At 44.5% G+C, this 17869-nt stretch overlaps 1 protein-coding gene and 1 long non-coding RNA gene across 2 annotated transcripts in view; both read left to right on the top strand.

Annotated features, from left to right (window-relative positions):
• LOC309515087 overlaps positions 1–17869 on the top strand; it is a 211293-nt gene that overhangs the window by 168895 nt on the left and 24529 nt on the right. The gene's annotated exons all lie outside the window — the stretch shown is intronic.
• The window catches only part of PTH1R (parathyroid hormone 1 receptor), a 148661-nt gene that overhangs the window by 112071 nt on the left and 18721 nt on the right, over positions 1–17869 (top strand). Inside the window, exons 5-7 of the mRNA XM_082192458.1 lie at positions 3807–3901; positions 5128–5314; positions 11779–11932. Coding sequence (XP_082048584.1) covers positions 3807–3901; positions 5128–5314; positions 11779–11932 — 436 coding nt within the window. The remainder of the gene's footprint in view (positions 1–3806; positions 3902–5127; positions 5315–11778; positions 11933–17869) is intronic.

The raw sequence follows: 17869 nt of genomic DNA on the forward strand, positions 1-17869 counted from the left end.
TCTGCCGGCCAGGGAGGAGGGAGGCTCCAACTGTGTTGCTTGGCTGTGTTGCTCACCCAATAAGGAGTCTAAGAACGACTGGGAGGTGGAGCTTGCATGCCTTGTGCCGATCAAATCGGCCGCGTTGCCTGGGGACTCAGCTTTGCTCAGCGCTTCCCAGCGGAGAGGTGACGGTGGTTGCTGCATCCCCTTTGCTGGGTTGCTGCGCTGTGGGAACCACCGCTTGAGGCTTCGTTTGGCTGCTGGCTGGGCTTTCTGCCTTTGGCTCGGAGGGGCTCAGAAGTTGAACATACCTGTGTTCGAAAATCCCTTATTTTGGCTGCTGATCCCTTATTTTCGAGGCTGCTGGTCCCTTATTTTCAAATCTGTAAGTTGACAGCTATGGAAAAGGTCTCACAAAGGGTGGAAAGATCTAGGCTGAAGATCAGCCACGGGTTTTCTGAATGTCCTATTGGAGAAAGGGGTGCCATCGTTTGCTCATTTCTTTAGGGGGTTTATATACTTTTTATGAATAAATATGTAAAACCAATAAAAACCATTTATGGGGGAAAATAAAAAATATTTTTACAGGGCCCCAGTTCATAAAATCTCAAAGCATTCCCCAACATAAAAGCATGCAACAAAAACCAGAAAAAGCAATGAGATGAGAGTTTAAACCTGTTTTCAGTCTATCAAAATGTTAAATTATTTTTTAAAACTCATTTTAGAAAACCTTTATTTTCACACATCGACAAATATACATAACATATAATACAAAAGATGATACAAATGAATAAAAACAATAAAGTAAGAAAAGTTAGAAAAACAAACATAAACAAATACAATATATTACACTTACATAACAAATTAAAATATGTAACTTCCAATAATTCTCATTATACTACTTATGTTATCCATATTCCTTGCACATATTCATATTATTTTATTGTGTTTATAGATATATAATCCACTATTACATTTTGAATAGTTCTTGGTTGTCAGTATCACTCTATTTCTGCAAGTATCTTATTGTTCGTACAGTACATTTTCAATTAAATTATTGTTCCTAATTTTTTAATTAATGACACTATCTTTTTCTGAAAGTTCTTTTCTTATGACCAAGCGGGGTGTAGACTTTATGAACTAAATCTATTCGTATAGTCTATTGGAAGGAGCCCAGAGTGGCTGGGGCAAGCCAGTCAGATGTGCTGGGTACACAAAAAACAAATTAATAATAATAATATTATAAATGATAAATAAAAGCAGATTTTGCTTAACTGTTGTGGGAAGAGGTATCCTTAACTGCCTGCATTGGTCTGGCAGAAAAAGAAAAGTTTACAGCAGGAGTTTTTGAAAAGCTGGCCCACTGAATCTCTAGTGGCAGAGAGTTCCGCAGGACTTGGCTGATGACACGAAAGGCTCGGTTTCTCATTGTCAAATGAGCCTCGCCAACTCAGGGAATGACCAGCGATGCACCTTCAGATAATCTCAGTGATCAAGCTGGGATAGAAGGGTTCAGGCGAGCCCTGATATAACCTGGACCTAAGTTGTTCAGGACTCTGTAAATTAATATGTTGAGCCCCACAAAGAGTTTATTGCAGTAATCCAGCCTTGAGGTTATCGGTGCATGGATTGCTATGCTCAGGCTACCCCCTGTCCCTATTATACAGTGGTGCCCCGCAAGACGAATGCCTCGCAAGACGGAAAACTCGCTAGACGAAAGAGTTTTCCGTTTCGGAGGTGCTTCGCAAAACGAATCTCCTATGGGCTTGCTTCGCAAGACGAAAATGTCTTGCGAGTTCCTGCGGGGGTTTTTTCCTCCCCCCCCTTTTCTAAGCCGCTAAGCCGCTTATCAGCTGATCCGATAAGCCGCTAAGCTGCTAACAGCCACTAAAAGCCGCTAATAGCGCTAATCCGCTAATCCTTCAATGGGCTTGCTTCGCAAGACGAAAAAACCGCTAGACGAAGAGAATCACAGAACGGATTCTTTTCGTCTTGCGAGGCACCACTGTATGACACGGTTCAGGGCAAAGCCTGCCCAAGCTGACTTAAGTCTCCAGACAATCTATTCATTGAGCATACATCTTTCATTACAGTGGTACCTTGGTTCTCAAACTTAATCCATTCCAGAAGTCCGTTCCAAAACCAAAGCGTTCCAAAACCAAGGCATGCTTTCCCATAGAAAGTAATGCAAAACGGATTAATCTGTTCCAGACTTTTAAAAACAACCCCTAAAGCAGATTTTAACATGAATTTTACTATGTAATGATACCATTGACCCATAAAATGAAAGCAATAATCAATGTACTGTACTATTATTTTCTCACCTGCATTGATGATAGTCATCGTTTGGATGGGGGGCTTTTAACCATTTCCGCAGTCACACAGTCAGTCAATCAATCAGTAGCTGAACTGGATTCCCACACAGTCACAAAAACAAATCAACCGAAAAAGCCTCAAAAACAAAAACGCAAAATAAATAGCAAAAACAAAAACCGCCAAGCTTAATCCACTCCGGAAGTCCGTTTGACTTCCAAAATGTTTGAAAACCAAGGCGCAACTTCTGATTGGTGCAGGCAACGCAAAAACCTTAGCCGACAGCCGCATCGGACGTTCGGCTTCCAAAAAATGTTCGAAAACCGAAACGTTGCTTCCGGGTTTTCGGCATTTGAAAACCAAGGCGTTGGAGTACCAAGGCGTTTGAGAACCAAGGTACCCCTACATTTTCCTGAAGCTTATCAGCAGAGCTCTGATTTGCTTGCAGAGAAGTTGCGCAACAATGAGGATTCATCTTGCATTCTCCCCGATTGGCTTCCGTGGTGCTTACACTTTCCCCCTGGTCATCATTTATTCATCCCACATTTTTCAATGCATCTCCCTGTCACATTCCTAACCGCAAAAAAGCCCACTGTTGTTCTTCAAGTGGGTAAGCCGGGCTGGAGCGGCAGACAGCTTTAATCCACGTTAATTGCACCAACCTAAAGAGCTTTGAAACCCTTTCTGCAAAATACTCAACAGCCCGGAGGCAGTCTTTCAAGCAGCATTAAAACAATAGAAACCCACTTTTAAATACATCTCTCTCTCTCTCCACATAATTGATCTCAGCTGCTTAGGAAGACAATAACTGCAAAGTAGAATAAAAAGATCGGAAGTAAAGAAATCCAGTTACAAAACCGAAAATGGCAGCAGGTCAAAGCCCACTTTTAGTATAATACTGATGGGAAGAAACATGTTTTCAACGTTGGTTTCAACGGTGGCGAAAGTGGAACCTTGCATAATTCCTTTGGCGGAGAGTTCCAGAGATACGGGGCCACCACTGGATAGGCCTTGTCTCTTGTGTCCAACAGTCTGCTTCTTTCTAAAAAACCTGTTTGATCAAATTGTTGTTGTTGTCGTTTAGTTGTGTCCGACTCTTTGTGACCCCATGGACCAGAGCACGCCAGGCACTCCTATCTTCCACTGCCTCCCACAGTTTGGTCAAACTCATGCTGATAGCTTCGAGAACACTGTCCCACCATCTCGTCCTCTGCGGTCCCCTTCTCCTTGTGCCCTCCATCTTTCCCAACACCAGGGTCATTTCCAGGGAGTCTTCTCTTCTCATGAGGTGGCCAAAGTATTGGAGCCTCAGCTTCATGATCTGTCCTCCCAGTGAGCACTCAGGGCTGATTTCCTTCAGAATGGAGAGGTTTGATCTTCTTGCACCCCATGGTCTGACTCCGTATAAAACAGCTCCCTGTGCTCCTTCACAGAGAAATAAAATTAACGACAGTTTCTCAATGCAATTCCCTTAACGTTCTCTTTCTCCCCTTACTTTGTGTTTGCTTCAGGAAGTCTTTGATCGCCTCTATTTGATTTATACTGTCGGCTATTCCATCTCGCTGGGGTCCCTAACCATCGCTGTCCTTATCCTAGGATACTTCAGGTAAGTAGCTGCAACGTCTTGTCTGCACTGCCATATGCAGTGTGTGCAACCAAACAATTAAATCCCTGTGTTGCAAACAATTATCAGTGATAACCAAGGCAACACGATGACCACGTACAGCAATGCAATATCAGTATAAACTCTTTATATAATCTATGCGGAACATTGAACAATATGAAAAACCCAATAAACATCTCATAAATCTCTGAAAGTAAGTCTTATAAGTCTCTGAAAGTCTTTGTAGACTATGCAAGTCTCTGAAGCAATGGGTCAGATTTTGATAAAAACAAGCTGTAAAGCTTTGTTTTATGGCGCCCAACGCTGCCGAAATGGTTTGCAAACAGACGTAGTAAACAGCGATTCCAGATATACCCACTGTTTCGTAGAATTCTTCTTCAGCGCAGCAGAAGGATACAGAAATGCTTCATCAACCCATCTATATGTTGAATGGAATTGTATAACAACAACAACCACCACAATATTTATTACGGTCCAGAGACCCAACAAATTGTTACAAAGCAATACACAATTCATACAGCCTACCTCCAGGTTAAACAAGCATTTTGTTCAGAATATAGGGATCATTGGTTCTTGCAACCACCGATTAAAAACTTTGCCACTGCTAATGTTCTAGCGTTTGTCCGGTCTTCCAATAGGAACCTGACATAGTGAGCCTCTGATTTTCCTGGGAAAGGTACCAGCAAGGGTAATATCAGTTCAGTCCTGGCTTGCTCATATTTTGCACAGTGCAACAAAATATGTTTTATGGAATCGATGTCTTGAGCACATGAGCAAAGTCTGTCCTGGTAGGGAACTCCTCTCAACCTACCATCCAACACTGCGGAAGGAAAGACATTTGGTCTGGCTTTGGTGAATAACCTTCGATAATTTGGTACTGTCAGGTTTTTAATGTAAGCATCCTCACAGCTGTCGTCGCATACATAAATAGTCTTTTCTGCTCTTTTGGTATCTCTTCACCTGTAATTCCTATTAAAAAGGCTTCTGGTTTTGTCACAAAAGTTACCTTAAACATTTTTTCCGTTATATATTGTTTCCTAGAATGCTTTTGTTATCTTGCACTTCCGCCACATATGGTAGAAAGTGCCTTCCTTTTCTTTACATTTCCAGCATATATTTGTAGCAGTTCTGTACATTGTTGCTAACCTAAGAGATGGTCCATCTCTCCCACAACTCATCCCTCGTCTGCCTTCTGTTTCCCACGCCAGGCGCTTGCACTGCACAAGGAATTACATCCACATGCACCTGTTTGTCTCCTACATGCTGCGAGCTATCAGCATCTTCGTGAAGGACGCCGTCCTGTACTCCGGCTCGGCACTGGAGGAGATGGAGCGGATCTCGGAAGAGGACTTCAAGTCCATCACGGAGGCACCTCCAGCAGACAAGTCCCAGCTGGTGAGTATGAGCCCCGGGGCAGCAGCAACCCCTGGTACAACACTTCTACTGGATTCGACAATTAAAACAAGGGTGGGTTAGAAAACTGTTGGGCATCACAAAATCCCAGAAGAGGGATTCTGCTTCTCAATGTGTATTGTATTGTATTGTTTTACGTACTGTGGCTTGCCATTGTTTTATTGATTATAGTTTAGAAATTATTTACTGGAACTGTTGAGTGGATTTCTGTTTCACTTTTATATGTTGATATTATTATTTTATGCTACTCTAATAATGGTTGAATGTTACTTTTTGAAGTAGGTTGCTTATTTTAAAGTTTTGTTTTATTATCACATTTTTGTATTGCATTAGATTGTTATGAGATGTACATTTTTTTGTTACATCAGCTTGTAAACCGCCTAGATTATTGTAAGATAGAAGGACGGTATACAAATAAAAAAAATGATGATTATGACCATAAGAACATCAGAATAGGTGGTTGTGTCAGTCCAGTGGCCCACATAGTCCAGAATCCTGTTCTCTTTTTTATTATTATTTGATTTCATAATTAACATTTACATTCAAATAGAAAACATATGCCTGTTGTCAAAGACGCCTGCTTCTTGGGAGAAAAGCAGTGACAAACTTAGACAGCATCTTAAAAAGCAGAGACATCACCTTGCCAACAAAGGTCCATATAGTTAAAGCTCTGGTTTTCCCAGTAGTGATGTATGGAAGTGAGAACTGCACCATAAAGAAGGCTGATCGCTGAAGAATTGATGCTTTTGAATTCTGGTGCTGGAGGAGACTCAAGAGTCCCATGGACTGCAAGAAGATCAAACCTATCCCATCTTAAGGAAATCAGCCCTGAGTGCTCACTGGAAGGACAAATCCTGAAGCTGAGGCTCCAAGACTTTGGCCACCTCATGAGAAGAGAAGACTCCCTGGAAAAGACCCTGATGTTGGGAAAGATGGAGGGCACAAGGAGAAGGGAGCGACAGAGGACGAGATGGTTGGACAGTGTTCTCGAAGCTACCAGCATGAGTTTGACCAAACTGCGGGAGACAGTGGAAGACAGGAGTGCCTGGCGTGCTCTGGTCCAGGGGGTCACGAAGAGTCAGACACGACTAAACAACTAAACAACAACAACAACAACAAGTCAGGATGGCTATGCTCAGTCTCCATGGTCAGAGGGAACAAGGCATCTGATTATCAGCTGCTGGAAGCCAGAGGAGGGGAGAGGGCTCTTGGGAAAAGATATATAATGAATTGGGAAAAAATGTTTAAAATGACATTTGTAAAAAAAACAAAAAAAAGAAGTATTTTTGTTAGGGATTGTAAAGGATACGACCTGCCAAGAAAAACAAAGAATTTATTCATGTATGCTACAACAGCGGCAAGAGTCTTGATAGCACAAGGATGGAAGAACGAGGAAATCCCAACGAAAGAACAGTGGCAAGAAAAATTGATGAGCTACGTAGAATTGGACTAAATTGACATACAAATTGCGGGACAAGGACAACTGCGACTTTAAGGGAGAAATGGGAGCTTTTTCAACTCATCTAAAAAGACAACAAAATGAATTGGACTCCTTGGCAGGTTTTGAATAAACATATAACAAATTTATTAGTTGATAATATGGTAGATAGATAATGTAAGTACATGTATAATTGTATAAGATGCAGTGAGTAATATGTGCTGAGAAATCAGAGAGAGGAGCTGAGGGAAGTTTCGGGGGGGAGGGGAGGGTTTGAAGGGGGTGGGGAAAAGGGGGAAAATAACGAATATGATATGTTTTGATAATTTGTTATATGGAATTTGTTAATAAAAACCTTTTTAAAATAATATTAAAAGGAGGGGATAGGGCTCTTGGGCTTAAATTTCCCATAGGGATCTTGTTGATCACAGTGAGAACAGGATGCTGGAATAAATAGGCCACTGGCCTGATCCTTAAGGATCCTCCATGCTTATACAGGTGAAACTCAGAAAATTAGAATATCATGGAAAAGTTCATTTATTTCAGTAATTCGGCTTAAAAGGTGAAGCTAATATATGAGATAGACTCATGACATGCAAAGCGAGATATGCCAAGTCTTTATTTGTCATAATTGTAATATTATAGCGTACAGCTGATGAAAACCCCAAATTAACAATCTCAGAAAATTAGAATATTAAGTGAAATCAGCAAAACAAGGACTGCAAATAGAGCAATATTGGACCTCTGAGAAGTAGAAACATGCATATGTACTCAGTACTTGGTTTGGGCCCCTTTTGCATCAGCTACTGCCTCAATGCGGCGTGGCATGGATGCTATCAGCCTGTGGCACTGCTGAGGTGTTATGGAAGACCAGGAAGCTTCAATAGCAGCCTTCAGCTCTTCTGCATTGCTCGGTCTCATGTCTCTCATCTTTCTCTTGGCAATGCCCCATAGATTCTCTATGGGGTTCAGGTCAGGCGAGTTTGCTGGCCAATCAAGCACAGTAATCCCATGGGCATTGAACCAGGTTTTGGTACTTTTGGCAGTGTGGGCAGGTGCCAAAGTCCTGCTGGAAAATGAAGTCAGCATCCCCATAAAGCTCGTCTGCGGAAGGAAGCATGAAGTGCTCCAAAATCTCCTGGTAGACGGCTGCGTTGACCCTGGACTTAATGAAGCACAGTGGACCAACACCAGCTGATAGCATGGCTCCCCAAATCTCTTTTCTGATGAGAGCAGCTTTTGCATCTCATTTGGAAACCAAGGACCCAGAGTCTGGAGGAAGATTGGGGAGGCACACAATGCCAGATGCTTGAAGTCCAGTGTGAAGTTTCCACAGTCTGTGTTGAATTACTGAAATAAATGAACTTTTCCACGATATTCTAATTTTCTGAGTTTCACCTGTATTCCCAGTGGTTACTATCCCTTAGCCACTAGATGGCACCGCTCCCCATTCTAGAACACACACACACACACACACACACACACACACACACACACAATCTCTCTCTCTCTCTCTCTCTCTCTCTCTCTCTGCCTGTCTTAAATCAAGCCCCAAAATCCTTTCTCTGCTTCCCTCATTCTTCTCTCATTTACTCCAAGAATCCATGTCTGGTGAGATGTTATGAAATCTAACTGCTGCTCGTTCACTCCCCAAGGGGTGAGTGTCTTTGCAATCAAACATGCCACTGATATGGATCTGCATTCAAATCACTGACAACGTTAAAAATAAAACCCAAACGGTCTGCAGCAATTCCAGTCGGCCTTGACTGAGGACGTGACAAGGGCCCTGCAGCTGGGTCAGGCCAAAGGTGTCTAGGCCAGCAGCCTGTTCCCACATGACTCTGGTCTTCAGAGCTGTTGCTTTCTCCAACTGTGGATTCTTCTTCTTCTTCTTCTTCTTCTTCTTCTTCTTCTTCTTCTTCTTCTTCTTCTTTTTCTTCTTCTTCTGTGATCTCTCGTAGCCGAGTAAGATTGTCTTCCATAAACACGGTTTTAACAGTGAGTCCGGAAGTGACTGTGGAGGCCAATTCTGGATCCACACGTCCTTCCACAGTGGGGACATTGGTTTCCGGGTGGGAGTTGATCATGGTGTGGATTTGCCAAGCGTGCCTTCCTCTTAGCATGTTTCTCCCTTGCGTCCTGAGTTTGAGTGTCTTCAAAGCCCACAACACCTTTGGTCAAGGCTGTTCTCCAACTGGAGCACTCACAGGCCAGTGTTTCCCAGTTGTCACTGTTTATACTACTTTTTTTTTTTTTAGAATTGCCTAGAGACAACAGCATAGCCGTCGTGGCTAGTAGCCATCAATAGCCCTCTCTTTCGTGAATTTGTCTCTCTTGAAGCCATCCACGTTGGTGACCATCAGTGCCTCCTGTGGGAGGCATGTAGTTTAGCTATGTGCTTTGTCAGGGTGGCGCTGTAGTCTAAACCACTGAGCCTCTTGGGCTTGCTGATCAGAAGGTCGGCAGTTCGAATCCCCACAACGGGGTGAGCTCCCATTGCTCGGTCCCTGCTCCTGCCAACCTAGCAGTTCGAAAGCACACCAGTGCAAGTAGATAAATAGGTACCGCTCCAGCAGGAAGGTAAACGGCATTTCCGTGTGCTTAGTCATGCTGGCCACATGACCCGGAGGCTGTACGCCGGCTCCCTCGGCCAATAAAGCGAGATGAATGCCACAACCCCAGAATTGGCCACGACTGGACCTAATGGTCAGGGGTCCCTTACCCCTTTTTTACCTTTGCCAGGGCTATTTTTCAGCTCAAAGCAGATCTATTTTTCTAGGAAAAAGAGGTGCCAGAACTCACCCTGAACACCTCCTCCTATCATGGCAATGGAGAAGTACCAGATTCTACCTGGGAGGTGCCAGAACAGAGTTCCGGCTGGGGAAAAAAGCACCGGCTGAAGCTCACCAAAACTCAGTTCCTGCACCTCCCAGTTGGGCACCATAGCCATTCTTAAGAGAACAAGGGAGGTGTTCATGGTGAGAAAAATAGTGGTAAAAAAAAATAGTTCTATGCTTCTCAATGAAGTACTTCCTGTTATCTGTTATAAAGTATTGCACTTGGGCAAAAAGAATGAGAGGCACAAATACAAGATGGGTGACACCTGGCTTGAGAGCAGTGCATGTGAAAAGGATCTAGGAGTCTTGGTTGACCAAAACTTGACACGAGCCAACAGTGTGACGCGGCAGCTAAAAAAGCCAATGCAATTCTGGGCTGCATCAATAGGAGTATAGCATCTAGATCAAGGGAAGTAATAGTGCCACTGTATTCTGCTCTGGTCAGACCTCACCTGGAGTACTGTGTCCAGTTCTGGGCACCACAGTTCAAGAAGGACACTGACAAACTGGAACATGTCCAGAGGAGGGCAACCAAAATGGTCAAAGGCCTGGAAACGATGCCTTATGAGGAACGGCTAAGGGAGCTGGGCATGTTTAGCCTGGAGAAGAGGAGGTTAAGGGGTGATATGATAGCCATGTTCAAATATATAAAAGGATGTCACATAGAGGAGGGAGAAAGGTTGTTTTCTGCTGCTCCAGAGAAGCGGACACGGAGCAATGGATCCAAACTACAAGAAAGAAGATTCCACCTAAACATTAGGAAGAACTTCCTGACAGTAAGAGCTGTTTGACAGTGGAATCTGCTGCCAAGGAGTGTGGTGGAGTCTCCTACTTTGGAGGTCTTTAAGCAGAGGCTTGACAACCATATGTCAGGAGTGCTCTCATGGTGTTTCCTGCTTGGCAGGGGGTTGGACTCGATGGCCCTTGTGGTCTCTTCCAACTCTATGATTCTATGATTCTATGATTCTATCTGTCCTGGATCTTCCAACAGGAAGATGAGAGATCCCTCTCCTGGGTGCATCTTAGCATATGGTTACCGGCGACACTTTTTTTCTTTTTTTTGAAGCTGAGTAGCAACAGGGAGTCAGTAGTGGGGGGGGTGAGGCAAAGGACCCTGGGCCCAAGCACACATGCAGATTGTATGAAGGTGCAAAGCCCTTCTTTCACACCCTGTGAAACATAAATGCGCAGAGTTTTTTTTAAAAAAACTGGGCAACTCCTGAGCCTCCCCCGATCAGTCAAAACAAAGGAGGAAGGGGGCAGGAGATCTGTACCACCGGACGCCCCCGGTTCCCCTTCAGCAGTGGTGGCAGCAGCGGCAGTCAGCAGCCCGGAGTCAGCCTGGTAGTGCTGTTGGCTCTGGCTGGTTTCAGGAGCTGCTCGCTGCTGTGGTGCCCACCATTTTTCCTTGCCAGAAGTCCCCACATGATGTGTTGCGCACATCATATGGGGACTTCCGGTGAGGAAAAATGGCGGGTGCCACGGCAGCGAGCAGCTCCTGAAGCCAGCCAGAGCCAAATGCGCTACCAGGCTGACTCCGGGCTGCTGAGGCTGCCGCTGCCACGTTTCCCGGGGACAGATTTACAAATCTGGGGACATTCCGGGGATGGAATTTTTCCGGGGACGTCTGGTAACTCTACCTTAGCAGTCAGGGGGATGGTAGTGGGGATGAACAGCAGATTCCTCAATGGCCTTGATGATGATGCCAGTGGTGAGGTCTTATCGAACCCAACTCTGTATAGAATAAAAGTATAATGCACACGAAATGTCCCACGGCAATTCGTATTATGCCTCAAAATAATATCGGCACAAAGCATAGGCGTACAGTCACAAGGAACTTGAAAAAAATATGTACATGGTCTTGCAATTTGCTATTCAATATAACCAAGATTGAGAGTTCAACCTTGTAGTAAATATTGTAGATAAAGACTGTGTACACAAAGGACTCCAGCCAGCAATGAGACGTCCATTTGAGGTCTTCATTTCATATGCCTTCTTCAGGTCGGTCCAGATATATTATAAATGTCAAGTTCGTTTTCATAATTGGACTAGCTCCTAGTATAATGTTAGTGGTGAGGTTGGGTCTTGCCAAGAAGATTGTGGCCGTTCTAAGTGCTCTGCTATATTAACCCCCTTTCCCTCCTCCTTTCCCTTTCTCTGATCTCTCTCAGGTGGGTTGCAAGGTAGCAGTGACCTTGTTCCTTTACTTCCTGGCCACCAACTACTACTGGATCCTGGTGGAAGGCCTCTACCTTCACAGCCTCATCTTCATGGCCTTCTTCTCGGAGAAGAAGTACCTTTGGGGATTCACGTTATTTGGCTGGGGTGAGTCTTGCCTCCCGTCTGCCTTACTCAACTGCTCAGAGTTTCCTGGGTGGTTCGAGAGATTACGTGGTCGAGGCGATAGATGGGGCATGTTTGTATAGAGATGTGGATATGAGAAATGGACTTTTGGTAATGTTGGGAGATGATTTGAGAAAAAGAAATTGGTAGTTCTTTTCCCTAGGAGAGGACAGCAGATGATCCCTGGGTTTGGATGAGTAAGAGATGATATTTTGTTTAGTAATTATCCTTCCTCTTTTCACTTGTGTGAGAATGCAGGTACCTATTTCAGCAGAGAAAAAGCACCATTCGTGCACAGGTTTTCTCTAGAAGCTGTTTGGGACAAGGTTGCGTAATCTTCCAGAACAATTATGATATCTAAGGATGCCTAGGCAAACTTGGGTTGCTTTCTCCCTTTTTATGTTTCCCTCTAAACAAAGAAATCATGCTCAGACTTTTATGTAAATAAGAAAGTACAGTGGTACGTCCGGTTGAGCATGGGATCCATTCCAGAGCTCTGGTCGGATCCTGAGGAATTCACAACCAGGTGTGCCTGTTCTGCGCATGTGCACAGTGCAGTAGAGCTCTTCTGCGCATGCACACAAGTGTAACCCAAAGGATACGCAACCAGAGGTGTACGTATCCAGAGGTACCACTGTATAAGGTTTACTCACATTAAAAGTCTTGTCAGGCTTCAACAGGTGCAGGGATGAAAATTAGGCAGGCAATAATTCTTAAAAGTTAGAAAAGTTCATAGTCCAGTTCAAAATGGAGTGTTCTGTTGGGAGGAGAGCTCCATTGCAGGTAAGAGACAGAGTGTGTAGTAACAGAAAAAAGAAGATTAAGTTTTTATTTTTCCCCTTCCTGCCACACAAGTTTAGGAAATATGGCATCATAGAGTCCCATGTTTGTGACTATCTGTCGACTATGCATTTGTGATTTGCTGCAGATCCCCCTCACATTTCCAGGACCTTTATGAGAATGAAATAAAAATGGATCTACTCTGAGTAGGGCTAACATGGCATACAACCCCAATACGTGTTTCTGAATACCTTAGAAGCTGCGCTAAGGGAGTCCACCTATCGCTAACTGTGATCACTCCATGTTATCAGAATTTCTATAAGTTTCTGAGGTGATGTGGAGCTGAACAACAGGGAAGCCATTTTTCAACAGTGGCAACAAACCCTCAGGAACATATTGTAATGGAAACACAATTGTGTATGGAGGGGCAACTTTGTTTGGTCTTAATAGCTAAAACGGGATAGCAACGGGTAGATGTTTCATCGATAACTTTTGATGTCTTGTGGCTACCACGGCATACCTATCTGCTTGGACGGAGGCTAGAAAACAACATTTGGGGTTTAGAATATAGTCAGTAAACGAGATGGGTGTTTGCTGGGACGTGGAATGGGGTCTCCGAGGGTACGTTGCTTGCTTTGGGGAAAAACTGGTGAAACCTTCAAAAAATCAAGCTCCCATCTGCATGTTTTCCTTCTCTGCTTGTATATTTTCAAATAAACCCATGTGGCAAAAAGTAAGAACAGTAAGAACACACCAGTCTCTTGTCCCAAGCAAACTGAACTGGGCTATGTCCCTGCAGTGTCCTTCAGCTCAGGGCATCGGGCAGGTACGCAACCTTAAGAACGGCGCCTGCATCTGCCCAAGGAGCGTAAGACAAGGTCGAGGAGAGAGCCAGGCCGCCATTTTGAAACCACAAAAGCCGATGTCCCTTGTTCTCCTGGGTTTGTCAACGTCACAAGGCAGGCTCACCTCAGCCGGATTGTGGGGTCCTGGGGCAGCCCCTCATCCTGCTTTCTCCCACCCATTCCCTTTCCCCTCTTCCTTCCGCTCACGTCAGGGGGGGGGGGGCAAGGTCTATTTGAAGTAAGCAGGGGCTGCCTCGGGTACGCCGACGCCTGGAAGAACGGCAACATGCCATTTTCAGAGGAAGTGGAACTGCTGTTGAAAACAGGATATGGTGATGAAGTGTGCGCAGTTCATTAGCTGGAGCCGATCTGTTTCCATGGAGTGGCCCTTCAGGGAAGGGAAGGAAGGTTTTCGAAATAGCATAAGATCATCAAGTGCAAGGAGGGTGCGTGGCCACGATAGCAGCCGACTCAGAGGGCTTAAAAGAGGATTAGACAAATTCGTGGCGGAGAAGGAGAAATATTGGAGGGTATGGAATAGGACGTCCCTGTTTCATTGAAGAAATATTGGAGGGCATGGATAGGACGTCCCTGTTTCATTGAAGAAATATTGGAGGGCATGGATAGGACGTCCCTGTTTCATTGAAGAAATGTTGGAGGGTATGGATAGGACGTCCCTGTTTCATTGAAGAAATATCGGAGGGCATGGATAGGACGTCCCTGTTTCATTGAAGAAATATTGGAGGGCATGGATAGGACATCCCTGTTTCATTGAAGAAATATTGGAGGGCATGGATAGGACGTCCCTGTTTCATTGAAGAAATATTGGAGGGCATGGATAGGACGTCCCTGTTTCATTGAAGAAATATTGGAGGGCATGGATAGGACGTCCCTGTTTCATTGAAGAAATATTGGAGGGCATGGATAGGACGTCCCTGTTTCATTGAAGAAATATTGGAGGGTATGGATAGGACGTCCCTGTTTCATTGAAGAAATATTGGAGGGTATGGATAGGACGTCCCTGTTTCATTGAAGACATATTGGAGGGCATGGATAGGACGTCCCTTTTTCATTGAAGAAATATTGGAGGGCATGGATAGGACGTCCCTGTTTTCATTAGAGAAATATTGGAGGGCATGGATAGGACGTCCCTGTTTCATTGAAGAAATATTGGAGGGCATGGATAGGACGTCCCTGTTTCATTGAAGAAATATTGGAGGGCATGGATAGGACGTCCCTGTTTCATTGAAGAAATATTGGAGGGTATGGATAGGACGTCCCTGTTTCATTGAAGAAATATTGGAGGGCATGGATAGGACGTCCCTATTTCATTGAAGAAATATTGGAGGGCATGGATAGGACGTCCCTGTTTCATTGAAGAAATGTTGGTGGGCATGGATAGGACATCCCTGTTTCATTGAAGAAATATTGGAGGGCATGGATAGGACGTCCCTGTTTCATTGAAGAAATATTGGAGGGCATGGATAGGACGTTCCTGTTTCATTGAAGAAATATTGGAGGGCATGGATAGGACGTCCCTGTTTCATTGAAGAAATATTGGAGGGCATGGATAGGACGTCCCTGTTTCATTGAAGAAATATTGGAGGGTATGGATAGGACGTCCCTGTTTCATTGAAGAAATATTGGAGGGCATGGATAGGACGTCCCTGTTTCATTGAAGAAATGTTGGAGGGCATGGATAGGACGTCCCTGTTTCATTGAAGAAATATTGGAGGGCATGGATAGGACGTCCCTGTTTGCATTAGAGAAATATTGGAGGGCATGGATAGGACGTCCCTGTTTCATTGAAGAAATATAAGAGGGCATGGATAGGACGTCCCTGTTTCATTGAAGAAATATTGGAGGGCATGGATAGGACGTCCCTGTTTCATTGAAGAAATATTGGAGGGTATGGATAGGACGTCCCTGTTTCATTGAAGAAATATTGGAGGGCATGGATAGGACGTCCCTGTTTCATTGAAGAAATATTGGAGGGCATGGATAGGACGTCCCTGTTTCATTGAAGAAATGTTGGTGGGCATGGATAGGACATCCCTGTTTCATTGAAGAAATATTGGAGGGCATGGATAGGACGTCCCTGTTTCATTGAAGAAATATTGGAGGGCATGGATAGGACGTCCCTGTTTCATTGAAGAAATATTGGAGGGCATGGATAGGACGTCCCTGTTTCATTGAAGAAATATTGGAGGGCATGGATAGGACGTCCCTGTTTCATTGAAGAAATATTGGAGGGTATGGATAGGACATCCCTGTTTCATTGAAGAAATATTGGAGGGCATGGATAGGACGTCCCTGTTTCATTGAAGAAATATTGGAGGGCATGGATAGGACGTCCCTGTTTCATTGAAGAAATGTTGGAGGGCATGGATAGGACGTCCCTGTTTGCATTAGAGAAATATTGGAGGGCATGGATAGGACGTCCCTGTTTCATTGAAGAAATATAAGAGGGCATGGATAGGACGTCCCTGTTTCATTGAAGAAATATTGGAGGGCATGGATAGGACGTCCCTGTTTCATTGAAGAAATATTGGAGGGCATGGATAGGACGTCCCTGTTTCATTGAAGAAATATTGGAGGGCATGGATAGGACGTCCCTGTTTCATTGAAGAAATATTGGAGGGCATGGATAGGACGTCCCTGTTTCATTGAAGAAATATTGGAGGGCATGGATAGGACGTCCCTGTTTCATTGAAGAAATATTGGAGGGCATGGATAGGACGTCCCTGTTTCATTGAAGAAATGTTGGTGGGCATGGATAGGACATCCCTGTTTCATTGAAGAAATATTGGAGGGCATGGATAGGACGTCCCTGTTTCATTGAAGAAATATTGGAGGGCATGGATAGGACGTCCCTGTTTCATTGAAGAAATATTGGAGGGCATGGATAGGACGTCCCTGTTTCATTGAAGAAATATTGGAGGGCATGGATAGGACGTCCCTGTTTCATTGAAGAAATATTGGAGGGTATGGATAGGACGTCCCTGTTTCATTGAAGAAATATTGGAGGGCATGGATAGGACATCCCTGTTTCATTGAAGAAATATTGGAGGGCATGGATAGGACGTCCCTGTTTCATTGAAGAAATATTGGAGGGCATGGATAGGACGTCCCTGTTTGCATTAGAGAAATATTGGAGGGCATGGATAGGACGTCCCTGTTTCATTGAAGAAATATAAGAGGGCATGGATAGGACGTCCCTGTTTTATTGAAGAAATATTGGAGGGCATGGATAGGACGTCCCTGTTTCATTGAAGAAATATTGGAGGGCATGGATAGGACGTCCCTGTTTCATTGAAGAAATATTGGAGGGCATGGATAGGACGTCCCTGTTTCATTGAAGAAATATTGGAGGGCATGGATAGGACGTCCCTGTTTCATTGAAGAAATATTGGAGGGCATGGATAGGACGTCCCTGTTTCATTGAAGAAATGTTGGTGGGTATATGCAGTTGGAGTCAGCAATGCTTCTGAAAACCAGTTGCTGGAACCCACAGAAGGAGAGTGCAAGCTCATGTTCTTTCCCAGACGCATTTGGTCGACCACCGCAAGAAGAGTTTGCTGGAGTAGATGGCCCATTGGCCTGATCCAGCGTGCACTTCTTAGGTTCTTAAGGGAGGGGAAGTGTCTTCTCAGTGGCCTTTTCATTCTGATTGGGCGTCTCTAGGACACTGGAGGCAGAGACCCCTCCTGGAGAAATAGTCATGGTTCTTTGCCCCCCTGCAACCTCAGACCACTGCCCCTCTGAGTGCACCTATCTGGTCATTTGGCCCTTTCCCTGGTTCATTCCAGTTATGGAGAGTGAGGAGGCAGCTCAGGGCCTCGGTGCAGTATACCTGAAGGAGCGTCTCCACCTCCATCGTCCAGCCTGGACACTGAGGTCCATCTCCGAGGGCCTTCTGGCAGTTCCCTCCCTGCGAGAAGCCAAGTTACAGGGAACCAGGCAGAGGGCCTTCTCGGTGGTGGCACCCGCCCCGTGGAATGCCCTCCCACCAGTTGTCAAAGAGAAAAATAACTACCAAACGTTTAGAAGACATCTAACGGCAGCCCTGTTTAGGGAAGCTTTTAATGTTTAATAGGTTATTGTATTTTAGTGTTTTGTTGGAAGCCGCCCAGAGTGGCTGGGGGGACCCAGCCAGATGGGCGGGGTATAAATAATAAGTTGTTATTATTATTATTATTATTATTATTATTATTATTATTATTATTATTATTATTATTACTAGCAGCGCCCCCTTGGCCAGCTTCAGCTGAGATGACCTGACCTTATAGGACCT

The sequence above is a fragment of the Podarcis vaucheri genome (assembly GCF_965113315.1).
Source record: "Podarcis vaucheri genome assembly, chromosome: 12".
Classification (NCBI taxonomy): Eukaryota; Metazoa; Chordata; class Lepidosauria; order Squamata; family Lacertidae; genus Podarcis; species Podarcis vaucheri.